The 17,949-nt window shown below is 46.3% G+C and overlaps 1 protein-coding gene across 1 annotated transcript in view; it reads right to left on the bottom strand.

Annotated features, from left to right (window-relative positions):
- The window catches only part of LOC115125410 (disks large homolog 4-like), a 76,629-nt gene that overhangs the window by 10,003 nt on the left and 48,677 nt on the right, over positions 1-17,949 (bottom strand). The window contains exons 4-11 of the mRNA XM_065004865.1: positions 10,607-10,660; positions 10,109-10,159; positions 9,813-9,937; positions 5,143-5,312; positions 4,689-4,825; positions 836-977; positions 631-766; positions 70-226 (exon numbers count right to left, since the gene is read on the bottom strand). Coding sequence (XP_064860937.1) covers positions 70-226; positions 631-766; positions 836-977; positions 4,689-4,825; positions 5,143-5,312; positions 9,813-9,937; positions 10,109-10,159; positions 10,607-10,660 — 972 coding nt within the window. The remainder of the gene's footprint in view (positions 1-69; positions 227-630; positions 767-835; positions 978-4,688; positions 4,826-5,142; positions 5,313-9,812; positions 9,938-10,108; positions 10,160-10,606; positions 10,661-17,949) is intronic.

Raw genomic sequence — 17,949 nt, 5'->3', positions numbered from 1 at the left:
ACACATGTGAGTATGTGTGTGTATTCAGAATATGAATACATTTGTGTGTGTTTGCGTGAGTGTCCTTACGCTGAGGATCTGGTCGCCCTTGCGCAGCTCTCCGCTGAGGTCGGCAGGCCCCCCTGCCAGGATGAAGGAGATAAAGATTCCCTCTCCATCCTCTCCTCCCACGATGTTAAAACCCAGGCCTGTAGAACCCCGGTGGATCAGCACTCTCCTAGGCTCCCTGACAGAGAGAGCAGGGGAGAGGGAGAGGGACGGGGGGTCAGGGAGAGACGAGGAGAAATGGAGGGGAAGGAGGAGACTAAAAAGAGGGAGTGATAATGTGGGGGGGAGGGGAGAAGGGTAGAGAGATGTGTAAATGTGTAGTGAAATGGGGACACCGCATTTTGGGCCACGAGAAGGAGGGATGCAGAGAGAGAAAAATGGAATAATACTTGGTTAGCTCTGGGTCAGGTCTATGGGTCAGGTCTATGGGTCAGGTCTATGGGTCAGGTCTATGTCAACCAAATCCACCCCCGCCAGGAGCTTTTCAATTTCACATCAATCATTTACGATCCACATGAGATGCCTTTCAGAAAGGGCATGGCTTGATTTGGTATATGAGTGAGCCCAGAAAGCGTTCCTCACCTGGGAAGATCTTCATCCCCCATCAAGCTGTGCAACACCGGAGAGAAGCGACTGGGCGAGGTGGGAGTGAGAGCTTGTGGGTAATCTGATCCAAGGTAGGTGGGGCCAAGATCTGTGTCCATGTGAGGGGAGTATGCTGGAGAAAGAAGACATGGACCATTAGAGCTGAGCGCGCACACACACACACACACACACTTTCACTTACTGCTGGTGAGGTCAGGGGGGTTGTAGGAGTTCAGGTAGAGGTTGTTAGGCTTGGCCACCCGGAGGTAAACCACCTCAGCTGTGTTCTTCAGGGCTCCCACTGCATCCTCGTGCATCACGTCCTCCAGACACACACTGTTCACCTGAACACACAGACACACACTGTTCACCTGAACACACAGACACACACTGTTCACCTAAACACTGTTTACCTGAACACACTGTTCACCTGAACACATTGTTCACCTGAACACACAGACACACACTGTTCACCTGAACACACTGTTCACCTGAACACACAGACACACACTGTTCACCTGAACACACTGTTCACCTGAACACACAGACACACACTGTTCACCTGAACACACAGACACACACTGTTCACCTGAACACACTGTTCACCTGAACACAGACACAGATATGTTTGTAACCTGTACATCAGAGATGTTTGTAACCTGTACATCAGAGATGTTTCTAACCTGTACATCAGAGATGTTTGTAACCTGTACGTCAGAGATGTTTGTAACCTGTACGTCAGAGATGTTTCTAACCTGTACATCAGAGATGTTTGTAACCTGTACGTCAGAGATGTTTGTAACCTGTACATCAGAGATGTTTGTAACCTGTACATATCAGAGATGTTTGTAACCTGTACGTCAGAGATGTTTGTAACCTGTACGTCAGAGATGTTTGTAACCTGTACGTCAGAGATGTTTGTAACCTGTACGTCAGAGATGTTTGTAACCTGTACGTCAGAGATGTTTGTAACCTGTACGTCAGAGATGTTTGTAACCTGTACGTCAGAGATGTTTGTAACCTGTACGTCAGAGATGTTTGTAACCTGTACGTCAGAGATGTTTGTAACCTGTACGTCAGAGATGTTTTTAACCTGTACGTCAGAGATGTTTGTAACCTGTGTTTGTAATCAGAGATGTTTGTAACCTGTACATCAGAGATGTTTGTAACCTGTACATCAGAGATGTTTGTAACCTCAGAGATGTTTGTAACGTCAGAGATGTTTGTAACCTGTACATCAGAGATGTTTGTAACCTGTACATCAGAGATGTTTGTAACCTGTACATCAGAGATGTTTGTAACCTGTACATCAGAGATGTTTGTAACCTGTACGTCAGAGATGTTTGTAACCTGTACATCAGAGATGTTTGTAACCTGTACGTCAGAGATGTTTGTAACCTGTACATCAGAGATGTTTGTAACCTATACATCAGAGATGTTTGTAACCTGTACATCAGAGATGTTTGTAACCTGTACATCAGAGATGTTTGTAACCTGTACATCAGAGATGTTTGTAACCTATACGTCAGAGATGTTTGTAACCTGTACGTCAGAGATGTTTGTAACCTGTACGTCAGAGATGTTTGTAACCTGTACATCAGAGATGTTTGTAACCTGTACATCAGAGATGTTTGTAACCTATACATCAGAGATGTTTGTAACCTGTACATCAGAGATGTTTGTAACCTGTACATCAGAGATGTTTGTAACCTGTACATCAGAGATGTTTGTAACCTGTACATCAGAGATGTTTGTAACCTGTACATCAGAGATGTTTGTAACCTGTACATCAGAGATGTTTCTAACCTGTACATCAGAGATGTTTCTAACCTGTACATCAGAGATGTTTGTAACCTGTACATCAGAGATGTTTGTAACCTGTACATCAGAGATGTTTGTAACCTGTAGATCAGAGATTTTTGTAACCTGTACGTCAGAGATGCAGTAAAATAGCTCATGGTGTGCTGACAGGCATTTATAAAGCTTCCCAGTCACTGACATGTCAAAGTGATGCTTCTCTCTGAGGAGGTTTGGAATATATTCTACATAACTGATATTGTGTCATGACTCACTGGGAAGGTTTTGAAGGTATTCTAAATTACTCTATATGACTGATATGATGTCATGGCTCATTGGGAAGGATTCAAAGCTATTCTACATGACTGGGAAGGATTTAAAGCTATTCTACATGACTGGGAAGGATTTAAAGCTATTCTACATGACTGGGAAGGATTTAAAGCTATTCTACATGACTGGGAAGGATTTAAAGCTATTCTACATGACTGGGAAGGATTTAAAGCTATTCTAGATGACTGGGAAGGATTTAAAGCTATTCTACATGACTGGGAAGGATTTAAAGCTATTCTACATGACTGGGAAGGATTTAAAGCTATTCTACATGACTGGGAAGGATTTAAAGCTATTCTACATGACTGGGAAGGATTTAAAGCTATTCTACATGACTGGGAAGGATTTAAAGCTATTCTACATGACTGGTATGATGTCATGGCTCGTTGGGAAGGATTTGAAGCTATTCTACATGACTGGTATGATGTCATGGCTCGTTGGGAAGGATTTGAAGCTATTCTACATGACTGGTATGATGTCATGGCTCGTTGGGAAGGATTTGAAGCTATTCTATATGACTGGTATGATGTCATGGCTCGTTGGGAAGGATTTTAAGCTATTCTACATGACTGGTATGATGTCATGGCTCGTTGGGAAGGATTTTAAGCTATTCTACATGACTGGTATGATGTCATGGCTCGTTGGGAAGGATTTGAAGCTATTCTACATGACTGGTATGATGTCATGGCTCGTTGGGAAGGATTTGAAGCTATTCTACATGACTGGTATGATGTCATGGCTCGTTGGGAAGGATTTGAAGCTATTCTACATGACTGGTATGATGTCATGGCTCGTTAGGACATGAAGCAGTGGACCAGGCTCCATTTGGCAGGGCCACCTACAACATTTTGTAGCTTCTGCATTGAGTCCATATTGGGTCTAACCTCACACTCAGCTGCAATTGCTCCATGGTCCAAGAGATGGCAGTAGTGACACACAGTGCAGGCAGCAGCAATGCTGAAGTGAATTAAATAACTCGCCCATCTCACACATCTATTACGATATTAATGAAAGTAATCTTAGGCTGTGAAAAATAAAACTGTAATTTATGTAGGCTCTTAATGCACCTAAGCTACTGAAGTAGACTAAATGTGTTGGCATGTCAAAGTGTTCCTCTACTCTGTCTGTCTGTCTGTCTGTCTGTCTGTCTGTCTGTCTGTCTGTCTGTCTGTCTGTCTGTCTGTCTGTCCTGTCTCTGTCTGTCTCTGTCTGTCTGTCTGTCTGTCTGTCATGGTCTGTCAAGTCTGTCTGTCTGTCTGTAGTCTGTCTGTCTGTCTGTCTGTCTGTCTGTCTGTCTGTCTGTCTGTCTGCAATGCTGTCTGTCTGTCTGTCTTAAATAACTGTCTGTCTGTCTGTCTGTCTGTCTGTCTGTCTGTCTGTCATCTATCTGTCTGTCTTAATGAAAGTAATCTGTCTGTCTGTCTGTCTGTAAATCTGTCTGTCTGTCTGTCTGTTTCTGTCTGCTCTTAATGCACTGTCTAAGCTACTGAAGTAGTCTAAATGTCTGTCTGTCTGTCTGTCTGTCTGTCTGTCTGTCTGTTGTCTGTCTACTCTGTCTGTCTGTCTGTCTGTCTGTCTGTCTGTCTGTCTGTCTGTCTGTCTGTCTGTCTGTCTGTCTGTCTGTCTGTCTGTCTGTCTGTCTGTCTGTCTGTCTGTCTGTCTGTCTGTCTGTCTGTCTGTCTGTCTGTCTGTCTGTCTGTCTGTCTGTCTGTCTGTCTGTCTGTCTGTCTGTCTGTCTGTCTGTCTGTCTGTCTGTCTGTCCTGTCTGTCTGTCTGTCTGTCTGTCTGTCTGTCTGTCTGTCTGTCTGTCTGTCTGTCTGTCTGTCTGTCTGTCTGTCTGTCTGTCCTGTCTGCCTGCCTGCCTGCCTGTCTGTCTGTCTGTCTGTCTGTCTGCCTGTCTGCCTGTCTGCCTGTCTGTCTGGACTGACCGCCAGTATCTTATCCCCTATCTGCAGCCTCTGGTCCTTGTGAGCAGCTCCACCCTCGATGATCTTAGTGACATAGATGCTGTTGTCTCCTGGAATGTGCTGGTTACCCACTCCTCCAGCGATGCTGAAACCTAAACCTAGGGCCAGGATAAGGCAGAGAGAGCGAGAGAGAGAGACAAAACAGAGAGAGAGAGAGAGGGAGACAGAGAAAGAGCGAGGGAGAGCAAGAGAGAAACAGAAGGAGGGAGAGAAAAAGAGAGAGGAGAGAGAGAGCAAGAGAGAAACAGAGAAAGAGAAACAGAGAAAGAGAGAGGGAGAGAAAGAGAAGGAGAGAGAGCATGTGTGAGAGAGACGGAGGTAGGAAGAAAGATGTAAGATAATGTAAATGTAAATAATAACTGACAGGTACACAAATATGTAAAGTATACAAACAGAAACCTAAACCGAGCTGTACCTTTGGGCCCTTTGATGAGTTTGATCTCTGTAACTTTCTCTGCGGCTGGTTTCCTGCGCAGCACGTAGAGGCGGACGATGGCCCCCGCCTCCTTCAGAGCTTCTACAGCCAGACTGTGGGTCACCTCCCTCACATCAACATCATTTACAAACAGGATACTGTCATTCACACTGCGAGAGAGAGAGAGAGAGAGAGAAAAGAGCGAGAGAGAGGTGATAAGTTAGTGACAAGTCTGACACACAGAATAATACCCCAAAACAATGTCTCTCCTCCTCTGATATCTCTCCTATTCTCTCCTCTGTTTGAGATGGCCCTGTGCACCATCATCTCTGTTACAGAATACTCTCTTGGCCCCATCCTCCTGTCCTGTGGCACGTGACCTGCTGCAGCTGGGCTGGCCTTCACTCTATCACTAACTACCCAGAGAGAGGAGCAGTCAGAGTCAGTCAGCCAGCCAGCCAATCAGTCAGTCAGTCAGACCCTTACAAAAAAACAAGTCAAATTTGCAGTTTCACATGTGAAATCACATTTTCTCATGTGAAATATCTGTTTTCACATGTTGAGTTTACATTTCACAAGTGAAACCATATTTTCACAGGTATTACATTTAGAGTTCATATGTTAACACCACATTTTCACATGTGAGGAGAATAACATGTTTTCACCTCACGTGAAAAACATTCACATGGGAATGCAATTCTACATGTGAAAGTGAGATTTTCACGTGAAAGTTTGACATATAAAACAGCAAATTAGATTTTTAAATCTGATTTTAACAGATGAACTTGAAATTCCACATGTGAAAGTGAAAATCAGATTTGCGGTTTTACATGTAAGAAAACTACAACTGTGAAAATCTCACTTTCATATGTAGAATTGCAGATTGACATGTGGGGTTGAAATAATGTTATTCTCCTCACATGTGAAAAGATGGTGTTAACATGTTTCAGTAGCAATGTTTCCAACGGTGGAATTAGTGTGACCACATCTAAGAAGCCCCAATGCAGGAAAATGGAACTATTTTGCGAGACATTGGTGGAACATTGGACAAAATCAAAAACATTGGGCAGGTTAATGGATCACGTTCCAGTGGTGGCATAATCTTGCTGTACGTCCAGACAGAAAATAATGACATTGAAAGCAGAAGAAAATATTGCAAAGAAATTATTTTGAAATGCAAGAACAAATTAACTGCAAATGGACACTTTTTTCTTCAGTGAAAACTTTTTTATGATAACGCAATAAAATTAAAATAAACTCCCTCTTTCCTGAATTGTCCCTTTCTTTGGTTGTGACCCTGGTTATGTGACCCTGGTTATGTGACCCTGGTTATGTGACCCTGGCCTTTGCTTTTGCTGGCTTTTTTCTACTTGCAAGTTTAGGCACATTCCTTCCAGCAACATTGCACCCTGCATCCCACGGCTGGTTTGTGTGTGAAGCTAAGCAGGGTCAGTCCTGGTCGGTTCCTGGATTGTAGAACATACAGTGGGGCAAAAACGTATTTAGTCAGCCACCAATTGTGCAGGTTCTCCTACTTAAAAATATGAGAGAGGCCTGTAATTTTCATCATAGGTACACTTCAACTATGACAGACAAAATAAGAAAAAAAAAATCCAGAAAATCACATTGTAGGATTTTTAATGAAATTATTGGCAAATTATGGTGGAAAATAAGTATTTGGTCACCTACAAACAAGCAAGATTTCTGTCTCTCACAGACCTGTAACTTCTTCTTTAAAAGGCTCCTCTGTCCTCCTCCTCGTTACCTGTATTAATGGCACCTGTTTGATCTTGTAATCAGTATAAAAGACACCTGTCCACAACCTCAAACAGTCACACTCCAAATTTCACTATGGCCAAGACCACAGAGCTGTCAAAGGACACCAGAAACAAAATTGTAGACCTGCACCAGGCTGGGAAGACTAAATCTGCAATAGGTAAGCAGCTTGGTTTGAAGAAATGAACTGTGGGAGCAATTATTAGGAAATGGAAGACATACAAGACCACTGATAATCTCCCTCGATCTGGGGCTCCACGCAAGATCTCACCCCATGGGGTCAAAATGCTCACAAGAACGGTGAGCAAAAATCCCAGAACCACACGGAGGAACCTAGTGAATGACCTGCAGAGAACTGGGACCAAAGTAACCAAGCCTACCATCAGCAAGGGCATTGAAGATGAAAAGTGGCTGGGTCTTTCAGCATGACAATGATAACAAAAACACCGCCCGGCAATGAAGGAGTGGCTTCGTAAGAAGCATTTCAAGGTCCTGGAGTGGCCTAGCCAGTCTCCAGATCTCAACCTCATAGAAAATCTTTGGAGGGAGTTGAAAGTCCGTGTTGCCCAGCAACAGCCCCAAAACATCACTGCTCTAGAGGAGATCTGCATGGAGGAATGGGCCAAAATACCATCAACAGTGTGTGAAAACCTTGTGAAGACTTACAGAAAACGTTTGACCTCTGTCATTGCCAACAAAGGGTATATAACAAAGTATTGAGATAAACAACCAAATACTTATTTTCCACCATAATTTGCAAATAAATTCATTAAAAATCCTACAACGTGATTTTCTGGATTTTTTTTTCTCATTTTGTCTGCCATAGTTGAAGTGTACCTATGATGGAAATTACAGGCCTCTCATCTTTTTAAGTGGGAGAACTTGCACAATTGGTGGCTGACTAAATAATTTTTTGCCCCACTGTATGTATCTGAAAGTGGCGTAAAATAAACACGTGGAAACAACATTTCAAACGTGGGGAATTTATGTGTCCGACTTTTGAAAAAAACATGTTTCTTTTTAAAAATGTTTGTCCATAAGGTAGGTAGAGAGTCAGTCAGTCCACCAGCCCTACAGCTCAGTCAGTCAGTGAGTCAGCCAGTCAGTCCACCAGCCCTATGGCTGTCAGTCAGCCAGTCCACCGGCGCTTTGGCTCAGTCAGTCAGTCCACCAGCCCTATGGATCAGTCAGTCAGTCAGTCAGTGAGTCAGCCAGTCAATCAGTCAGTCATTCCACCAGCCCTATGGCTCAGTGAATCAGTCAGTCAGTCATTCCACCAGCCCTATGGATCAGTCAGTCAGTCAGTCAGTGAGTCAGTCAATCAGTCAGTCAGTGAGTCAGTGAGTCAGCCAGTCAATCAGTAAGTCATTCCACCAGCCCTATGGCTCAGTGAATCAGTCAGTCAGTCCACCAGCCCTATGGCTCAGTGAGTCAGTCAGTCAGTCAGTCATTCCACCAGCCCTATGGCTCAGTGAGTCAGTCAGTCAGTCAGTCATTCCACCAGCCCTATGGCTCAGTGAGTCAGTCAGTCAGTCATTCCACCAGCCCTATGGCTCAGTGAGTCAGTCAGTCAGTCAGGCATTCCACCAGCCAGGCTCAGTGAGTCAGTCATTCAGTCCACCAGCCCTATGGCTCAGTGAGTCAGTCAGTCAGTCAGTCAGTCTCAGTGAGTCAGGCATTTCCACCAGCCCTATGGCTCAGTGAGTCAGTCAGTCAGTCAGTCATTCCACCAGCCCTATGGCTCAGTGAGTCAGTCAGTCAGTCATTCCACCAGCCCTATGGCTCAGTGAGTCAGTCAGTCAGTCATTCCACCAGCCCTATGGCTCAGTGAGTCAGTCAGTCAGTCAGTCCACCAGCCCTATGGCTCAGCGTCAGCTCATTTTGAGGTCCACAGAGAATGTTGATACATAGCAGAGGCTTTTCAAGCACCATAATGTGATTCACATTTTTCGAAACCTTGGTGCTCATTAATATTCAGGAAGTGACATTGTTATGACCTTGTCCATTACGTCACCTGTTCCTAAAGTTACATTCTGACACCTGCCTTTGCATAATCACCCACCATGAAAACACTGCTTCTTAAATACCATCTTGCTTCATTCGAAGAACACACTAAATTTACACTGCTAAATGTTTATATTAGAGGCATATTTCAGCACATTTGAGTGACTCTCAAACTGTCCTTTATTACATTCAAAGCTACAGAATGTTCCATAACATTGAGAGAAATATGACATGTCTGAGTAAGGATAAGTGTGATTTGGATGGAGGTAGCACAGCCAGCCATGACTAATGTGGTAGACGTGTGATATTCATCTCCTCTGATACCTTTTACAATCCCAAATGTGCTCTTTAAATGCCATATTCAATTCCTTCAGTAATGGACAGGCCTGTGAGGGAGAGAGTAGGAGTCTGGTCCAGGGCTGACACAGGGATGGATGGTGGAGTGTGGTACAGTACTGAGGGTCTGGGTAGGGTGAAGAGGAGGGAACAAAGGGAGGGGGAGGACTATATTTAGACAGCTCCTCTGTGATGGGTGGGCTCAGTGGTGAAAAGTGTCTGTCTGGCTGACTGAGTGAATGCAGTCTGTGAAGGAGATGTATGGGGGGGTTGGTACTTCTCCCTCGTAGACCCAGCTGGCTCTGACATGAGTAGCCTACATCACTGGTGTACCTCTGAGTTGTGGGTTTGTTTGTGTCTGTGTTTGTGTTTGTGTCTGTGTGCATTTGCGTATGTATGCTTGAGCCTGTGAATATTCACGTGTGTACACACAAAAGTGTGCCTATGGATGTGTGAATGTATGTCCACTGAGAGTCAAGGTTGGGATTGACAACTTGAGGGGGGTGAAGAGGTGGGGATGTTAGCTGCGTTAGGTACAGTAGTTAGTGGCGTACCTCAGCCGTCCGTCCTGGGCCGCAGCTCCTCCAGGGATGATCTTGGTGATGAAGATGCTGGGGTCATCACCAACATGAGGGTTATCTGTCCCCCCAGCTATACTGAAGCCCAGGCCTGAGTTACCCTGAACACACACCATAATGTACACTATCAAACCTGGTGACTATTACAGACCAAACTGTACTAGATGACATACATTTGAATGTGGCTGTCCCTGATTGGTTGTGGGATGATGATATTAAGGCTTTCACACCATGTTGGCACCATTCCAGTAATCTGTTGAAAAGACACTCACTCTTTCCAGTGTAATCTCTTCATACTCAATTTCCCCCTCTGTCCCGTTGACCTGCGAGGAAGACACAGTGCCAGCACACTTTCAGTGAGTGATTATAAAGTCTATGAGGAGAACAACAAATCAAATCGTATTGGTCACATACACATGTTTAACGGATGTTAATGTGAGTGTAGCAAAATGCTTGTGCTTCTAGTTCCGACAGTGCAGTAATATCTAACAAGTCATCTAAAAATTCCCCAACAACTACCTAATATACACAAATCTAAAGGAGAGAATGAGAATATATATAAGTATATGGATGAGTGATGGCCGAGCGGCATGGGCAAGGTGTAGTAGATGGTATAAAATACAGTATATAGAGTACATGTGATGTGATTATTGTAAGATATGTAAACACTATTAAAGTGGCATTATTTAACATATGGGATGAGGATTGTGAAGGATGATGACCAATCAACCAGTGCTCTGCTTTAAATACAGTGGGAGTATGATCCTTACGTAGGGGGAGCCGTCAAGTGTGTCAGTGTTCACCATCACTGGAGGAGAATTTCCCTGGGGAGATGGAGAGAGAGAGGGAGAGAAAGAGGGAGAGAGAGAGAGGGGGAGAGAGAGGGAGAGAGAGAGAGAGAGAGAGAGAGAGAGAGAGGGAGAGAGAGAGAGGGAGAGAGAGAGGGAGAGAGAAAGAGGGAGAGAGAGGGAGAGAGAAAGAGGGAGAGAGAGGGGAGAGAGAGGGGGGAGAGGGCGAGAGGAGAGAAGGGAGAGAGAGGGAGAGAAGGTAAGGGAGAGAGAGAGAGAGAAGGTAAGGGAGAGAGAGAGGAGAGAGGGATGGAGCGAGAGAGAGAAGGTAAGGGAGAGAGAGAGGAGAGAGGGAGGGAGCGAGAGAGAGAGGTAAGGGAGAGAGAGAGGAGAGAGGGAGGGAGCGAGAGAGAGAAGGTAAGGGAGAGAGAGAGAGGAGAGAGAGAGGAAGAGAGAGAGAGAGAAAGAGGGGGAGAGGAGAGGGAGAGAAAGAGGAGAGAGAGAGAGAGAGAGAGGGGAGGGAGAGGGAGAAAGAGAGAGGGAGAGAGAAAGAGGGAGAGAGAGGAGAGAGAAAGAGGGAGAGAGAGGGGGGAGAGAGAGGGGGAGAGAGAGGGGAGAGAGAGAGGGGAGAGGGGAGAGAGAGAAGGAGAGAGAGAGGAGAGAAGGTAAGGGAGAGAGAGAGGAGAGAAGGTAAGGGAGAGAGAGAGGAGAGAGGGAGAGAGAGAGGAGAGAGGGAGGGAGCGAGAGAGAGAAGGTAAGGGAGAGAGAGGAGAGAGGGAGGGAGCGAGAGAGAGAAGGTAAGGGAGAGAGAGAGATGAGAGAGAGAGGAAGAGAGAGAGGAGAGAGAGAGTGAGGGAGAGAGTGAAGGTAAGGGAGAGAGAGAGAGGAGAGAAAATGTTAGCCCACACATGCACTCACTGCACGCGCACTCAATGCGCATGCGCACACACACACGCACACGCACACACACACAGAATATTTAGGGCCATGGCCTTGTGGCATATACAATATTTTTCTGTCTCGACCCTCTGTCTGTACAGTGGGATAGTGTTTGAGTGATTCCTCAGGATAAGAAGGCATGGAATCAGTCTGCCCTGCTCAGACTGTGGAGCCTCTCTGCAGGCAGGCAGGCAGGCCCTACAGTCACAGCCACGGCCATTTTAGAGCCCAATGATGATGACAACACCAAAAACAGTCCATGTGACATGTCCTGCCTGACACACACTGACTGCTCCACACCCTAGCCACAAGACCCCAGCCACAAAATCCCAGCCACAAGACCCTAGCCACAAGACTCCAGCCACAAAATCCCAGCCACAAAATCCCAGCCACAAAATCCCAGCCACAAGACCCCAGCCACAAGACCCCAGCCACAAGGCCCCAGCCACAAGACCCCAGCCACAAGACCCCAGCCACAAGACCCCAGCCACAAGACCCCAGCCACAAGGCCCCAGCCACAAGGCAACAGCCACAAGGCAACAGCCACAAGGCAACAGCCACAAGGCCCCAGCCACAAGGCAACAGCCACAAGGCCCCAGCCACAAGGCCCCCAGCCACAAGACCCCAGCCACAAGGCCCCCAGCCACAAGGCCCCCAGCCACAAGGCCCCAGCCACAAGGCCCCAGCCACAAGGCCCCAGCCACAAGACCCCAGCCACAAGGCCCCAGCCACAAGGCCCCAGCCACAAGGCCCCAGCCACAAGGCCCCAGCCACAAGGCCCCAGCAACAAGACCCCAGCCACAAGACCCCAGCCACAAGACCCCAGCCACAAGGCCCCAGCCACAAGGCCCCAGCCACAAGGCCCCAGCCACAAGGCCCCAGCCACAAGACCCCAGCCACAAGACCCCAGCCACAAGGCCCTGACATTGCATCTCTTTCCTATGAGTCAACGTTATCTAGCAAAGTGTCACATTGGCAACATTCTGTGACATGCTTCTATGAATACATTCAGGGTTTGTAGTCATTTCATAACACCATCATGAAAGGCAACATCGAGGCAACATCTAACAGAGATGCCAGCTTTCAAGGCAATCCGTGTGGTTCCTCTCGCTCAGAGTTCTACAAAGCCTCCGGATGCATGTTGTGTCACTGATGACCTGTGAGCAGAGCAGAGCAGACCAGACCAGAGCAGACCAGAGCAGACCAGACCAGAGAGACCAGACCAGACCAGAGCAGAGCAGACCAGAGCAGAGTAGAGTAGGCCAGAGTAGAGTAGGCCAGAGTAGAGTAGGCCAGAGTAGAGTAGGCCAGAGTAGAGTAGGCCAGAGTAGGCCAGAGTAGGCCAGAGTAGGCCAGAGCAGGCCAGAGCAGACCAGAGCAGACCAGAGCAGACCAGAGTAGAGCAGACCAGAGTAGAGCAGACCAGACCAGAGCAGACCAGAGTAGAGCAGACCAGAGTAGAGCAGACCAGAGTAGAGTAGAGCAGACCAGAACAGAGCAGAGTAGAGCAGACCAGACCAGAGCAGACCAGACCAGACCAGAGCAGACCAGAGCCCATCTGAAAGCTGAGACCAATGGGCAGGACATCTATTTTCAGCAGACTAGGTGTCATTAATCAGGGAGATGCTAATTTTGTAATTTTACATTTTTTATTTCACCTTTATTTAACCAGGTAGGCCAGTTGAGAACAAGTTCTCATTTACAACTGCGACCTGGCCAAGATAAAGCAAAGCAGTTCAACACATACAACAACACAATAATTGACAAGACAACAAGTCAATGACATGCCAGGCCTATTGGCATTAGGATGGTTTAGGCTCGTCCTGTACAGTGACAGAGACTACACTCTGTCTGGTGGGGATTTTACTTCCATCTCTCTATATCTCTGTCTCTCTCTTTCTCTCTTTTGAACTCCCTTCATCCCTTTCAGCCCTCTCCCCTCACTGCTTCTCTCTCCAAAATAATGACTGTTGCATCTCCCCATCTGATGTCAGAAGAGGGGGTGCAGCATGCTGTACTCCTTAGAGAATACTCTGCCATCTCTCTCTGTGTGTTATTTTGTCCCTCCCTGATTAGCATGAGGGAGGCAGAGTGCTTACAGAGCAGCAAACAACAGCAGCATGAAACCAGCCTGCCGACCTTCACACAACCGACAGCCCACAGAGAGATACACAGACACAGACAATCACACTGTTCCAATGAGTCCCAGATATATCGCATATCTCGATAATTCCATCTCCATCCCTTAAATTCGGACTCTATCCAAACATTCCTCTTTCTCCATGCTGCTATTACAGCACATACTGCATCTACTGAAATGTCACATGTTCTCGCTGTACAGACAGTTTGTATTCATTCTCTGGAGGTTTGGCCCACTCCATCCCTCGCTCCTGTACTGACCGCCGCTACCATGGCTACAGAATAAAGTAGCATCAGCCACTGGAGCCTCTGAGGCTCGGAGGAAAGCCTGTCTCCATGGTAACCTGGATGTTCATTCCGATGGCCTAAAGCTCTAGCTATATGGCATAGAAGATCATAGCAAAAACAACAGGGGAGTAGAAATCCTTTCCACTACGTCTATTACATAATCTGAAGCATCATCGGATCAATCCGCTCTTAACTCTTGACACTGACAGCTCCATTTGGGCAGTACATTGAAACTGTCAGGCATTTCATGTACAGTTCTCTGTACTTTCCAGAAATATTCCTATGGGATTCCTTTAGGATTAGCATTATTAGAAGGAACTGCTTGGAAGGGCTTATTGCTTCCTATGCTGTAACTATGGGGTGAGATACAGTAATATGCTATGATGCAGAGAATATGCAATGCAATCATGAAAAGACAGAGGGAGAGAGGCACTTGAGATCAGATCAAGAAATATGCTCATTATCTGTGTCATCTTACTGTCGCCATTTAGGAGATGCTCTTGTCCAGAGTGACTTACACAAGCAATTAGGGGTAATTGCCTTGCTCAAGAACACATTGACAGATTTTTCACCTAGTTGGCTTGGGGATTCAGACCAGCGACCTTTCGGTTACTGGTCCAACACTCTTAACTGCTAGGCTACCTGCTGCTCTACATCTCTAGTCTAGAGTAGAAGTCTTCCTTCCATCTCCATTTAGTGCGTGGTCATCTATCTGTATGGTGATGAGGCATTAAATAGAGACACACAGTTTTACTAACGGAGCAGAGGACGCCTGAGGGATGATGTCATCTTCACCTGGACATAAGCCAGAAACCCCATTTCAATTCCTTGTTGGCTACTGTACCACACTCATTCGGTTTTCTCTCTCTCTCTCGAACATCTGTCCCAACATAAAAGTTTAACTTATCTCTGCAGCCCCCTACACCTTCCCCCTCCTCCCCCTCCCTCCCATACGCCCAAACAGACTCATTAATGCAGCTTGTTAGGCTCTTAATTAATTGCTGTTGGAAAGAGAGAGGAGAGAGAGAGAGGAAAGAGAGAGAGGCGACAGAGAGAAGAAAGAGAGAGAAAGGAAACAAAGAGAGAGGAACAGAGAGAGAGAGAGAGGGAGAAAGAGGAGACGGAGAGAGGAGAGAGAGGAGACAGAGAGAGGAGAGAGAGGAGAAAGAGAGAGGAGAGAGAGGAGACATAGAGAAGAGACAAAGAGAGGAGAGAGGAGAGAGAGAGGGATAGAGAGAGAGGATAGAGAGAGTAGACAGAGAGAGGAGAGAGAGGGGAGACAGAGAGAGGAGAGAGAGGAGGGAGAGAGAGGAGAGAGGAGAGAGAGACAGAGAGACAGAGAGAGGATAGAGAAAGGAGAGAGAGAGAGGATAGGGAGAGGAGAGAGAGGAGAGAGAGAAAGAAGAGATAGAGAGAGAGGATAGAGAGAGACAGGAGAGAGGATAGAGAAAGGAGAGACAGAGGAGAGAGAGAGAGGATAGAGAGAGAGGATAGAGAGAGAGGATAGAGAGGAGGAGAGGAGAGAGAGGGATAGAAACAGAGAGAGAGAGAGAGAGAGAGAGTAAACAAAGAGGAGAGAGAGAGAGAGAGAGAGGAAACAGAGGAGAGAGAGAGAGGAAAGAGAGAGAGGAGAAAGAAGGAGAGAAGAGAGAGGAGAGAGAGGGACAGAAACAGAGAGAGAGAGAGAGAGAGAGAGAGAGAGAGAGAGGAAACAAAGAGGAGAGAGAGAGAGGAGAGAGAGGAAAGAGGTAGAGGAAGGAGACAGAGACGAGAGAGAGAGAGGGACAGAAATAGAGAGAGAGAGAGAGAGAGAGAGAGAGAGAGAGAGAAGGGCAGCAATGACAATAACCAGTAAGGCTCATATCCCGTAGAAGTCAGATATATTGAGAACATATTGGAGTGTAGGTGTTATAAAGCCTCTCCCTTATCTCTGTTCCAGGTTCACAACCTCAAAACCAAGCTGCTAAACCACTCAAAACCTGCATTACTTATAATTCTAGCTGTAAATTGCAGGCCACACAAACTATAAGCTAAAGACCACTCACATGCAGTACTAAGTTACTCTATAGGCTAATCAAACCATCTGGGCCGGATTAAAAAACTAACTTTATAACTCAAAAAGGATCTGTATTCCTACTGCAGGGATTTCATCCCAGGGTCGGCCTACATCTCTCCTCCTGCCTTGAGTCTGTGTCACCTTCTGTTACTGTATGGCTGCACAGAGCCGCTAACGCCTTTAACTGGGCCAAACACGTCCAGCTACTATCTGACGTGTCAAAAGTATCCTATATATCCAGGCTGAGGAACATACCTTGTGCAGTTAGTACACAACCCCTAATACACACAGTCCTCCTACAAGGGTTTGATAGGAGACTCCCTAGCTGTTCTTTGTCAGGAAGTGGGAGGCTGGATATAGGGAATTTGTCACGTTCTGACCTTTATTTCCTTTGTTTTGTCATTATTTAGTATGGTCAGGGCGTGAGTTGGGGTGGGCAGTCTATGTTTGTTTTTCTATGATTTGGGTATTTCTATGTTTCGGCCTAGTATGGTTCTCAATCAGAGGCAGGTGTCATTAGTTGTCTCTGATTGAGAATCATACTTAGGTAGCCTGGGTTTCACTGTGTATTTGTGGGTGATTGTTCCTGTCTCTGTGTTTGCACCAGATAGGACTGTTTAGGTTTTCGCACATTTATTGTTTTGCTAGTTATTTCATGTCTAGTTCCTTGATTAAAGAACATGAATAACCACCACGCTGCATTTTGGTCCGCTTCTCCTTCACCACAGGAAAACCCTTACAGAATTACTCCACCTACTCTCCCATCGTCTTTCTTTTCCAGGCCGCCCCCAAACCTTCACTTTTTTTTAATGATTTAAAAAACAAAAAATTTCTCCCCAATTTCGTGGTATCCAATTGTTTTAGTAGCTACTATCTTGTCTCATCGCTACAACTCCCGTACGGGCTCGGGAGAGACGAAGGTTGAAAGTCATGCGTCCTCCGATACACAACCCAACCAAGCCGCAATGCTTCTTAACACAGTGCGCATCCAACCCGGAAGCCAGCCGCACCAATGTGTCGGAGGAAACACTGTGCACCTGGCGACCTGGTTAGCGCGCACTGCGCCCGGCCCGCCACAGGAGTCACTGGTGCGCGATGAGACAAGGATTATCCCTACCGGCCAACCCCTCCCTAAGCCTCCCCCTAGGCCAATTGTGCGTCGCCCCACGGACCTCCCAGTCCTGTCATCCCTTGTCCAATATCAAACTCCTGATATAACCTGTCATCCCTTGTCCAATATCAAACTCCTGATATACCCTGTCCAATATCAAACTCCTGATATAACCTGTCATCCCTTGTCCAATATCAAACTCCTGATATAACCTGTCATCCCTTGTCCAATATCAAACTCCTGATATACCCTGTCATCCCTTGTCCAATATCAAACTCCTGATATACCCTGTCATCCCTTGTCCAATATCAAACTCCTGATATAACCTGTCATCCCTTGTCCAATATCAAACTCCTGATATAACCTGTCATCCCTTGTCCAATATCAAACTCCTGATATACCCTGTCATCCCTTGTCCAATATCAAACTCCTGAATCTTGACCTTTAGCCACGAACTGGAACCTCTGAATCAAAAGCTCACAGCCCAGAATACTGATCCTGACACTAATTCTTAAATGAACATCTTACTTAAGCAGTCATTTAAACCCAAGCTTTATCCCCAACCCTGAACCACTGTTCTCTAACAGTCGAACGTTTCACTTCCTGTCTTTCCCCATAGGAGAGCATGCTGAGATCCAATCCAGCACATTCCACTGTCCAGCACACTCCACTGTCCAGCACACTCCACTGTCCAGCACACTCCACTGTCCAGCACACTCCACTGTCCAGCACTCTGTAGGCTGACAGGGTCTAAACAAGAAGCAGTAATCACCAGAGGACAAGGGGTGAAGG

The sequence above is a fragment of the Oncorhynchus nerka genome, linkage group LG19 (genome assembly GCF_034236695.1).
Source record: "Oncorhynchus nerka isolate Pitt River linkage group LG19, Oner_Uvic_2.0, whole genome shotgun sequence".
Taxonomy (NCBI): domain Eukaryota; kingdom Metazoa; phylum Chordata; class Actinopteri; order Salmoniformes; family Salmonidae; genus Oncorhynchus; species Oncorhynchus nerka.
This window is presented reverse-complemented; position numbering and strand designations above follow the sequence as displayed.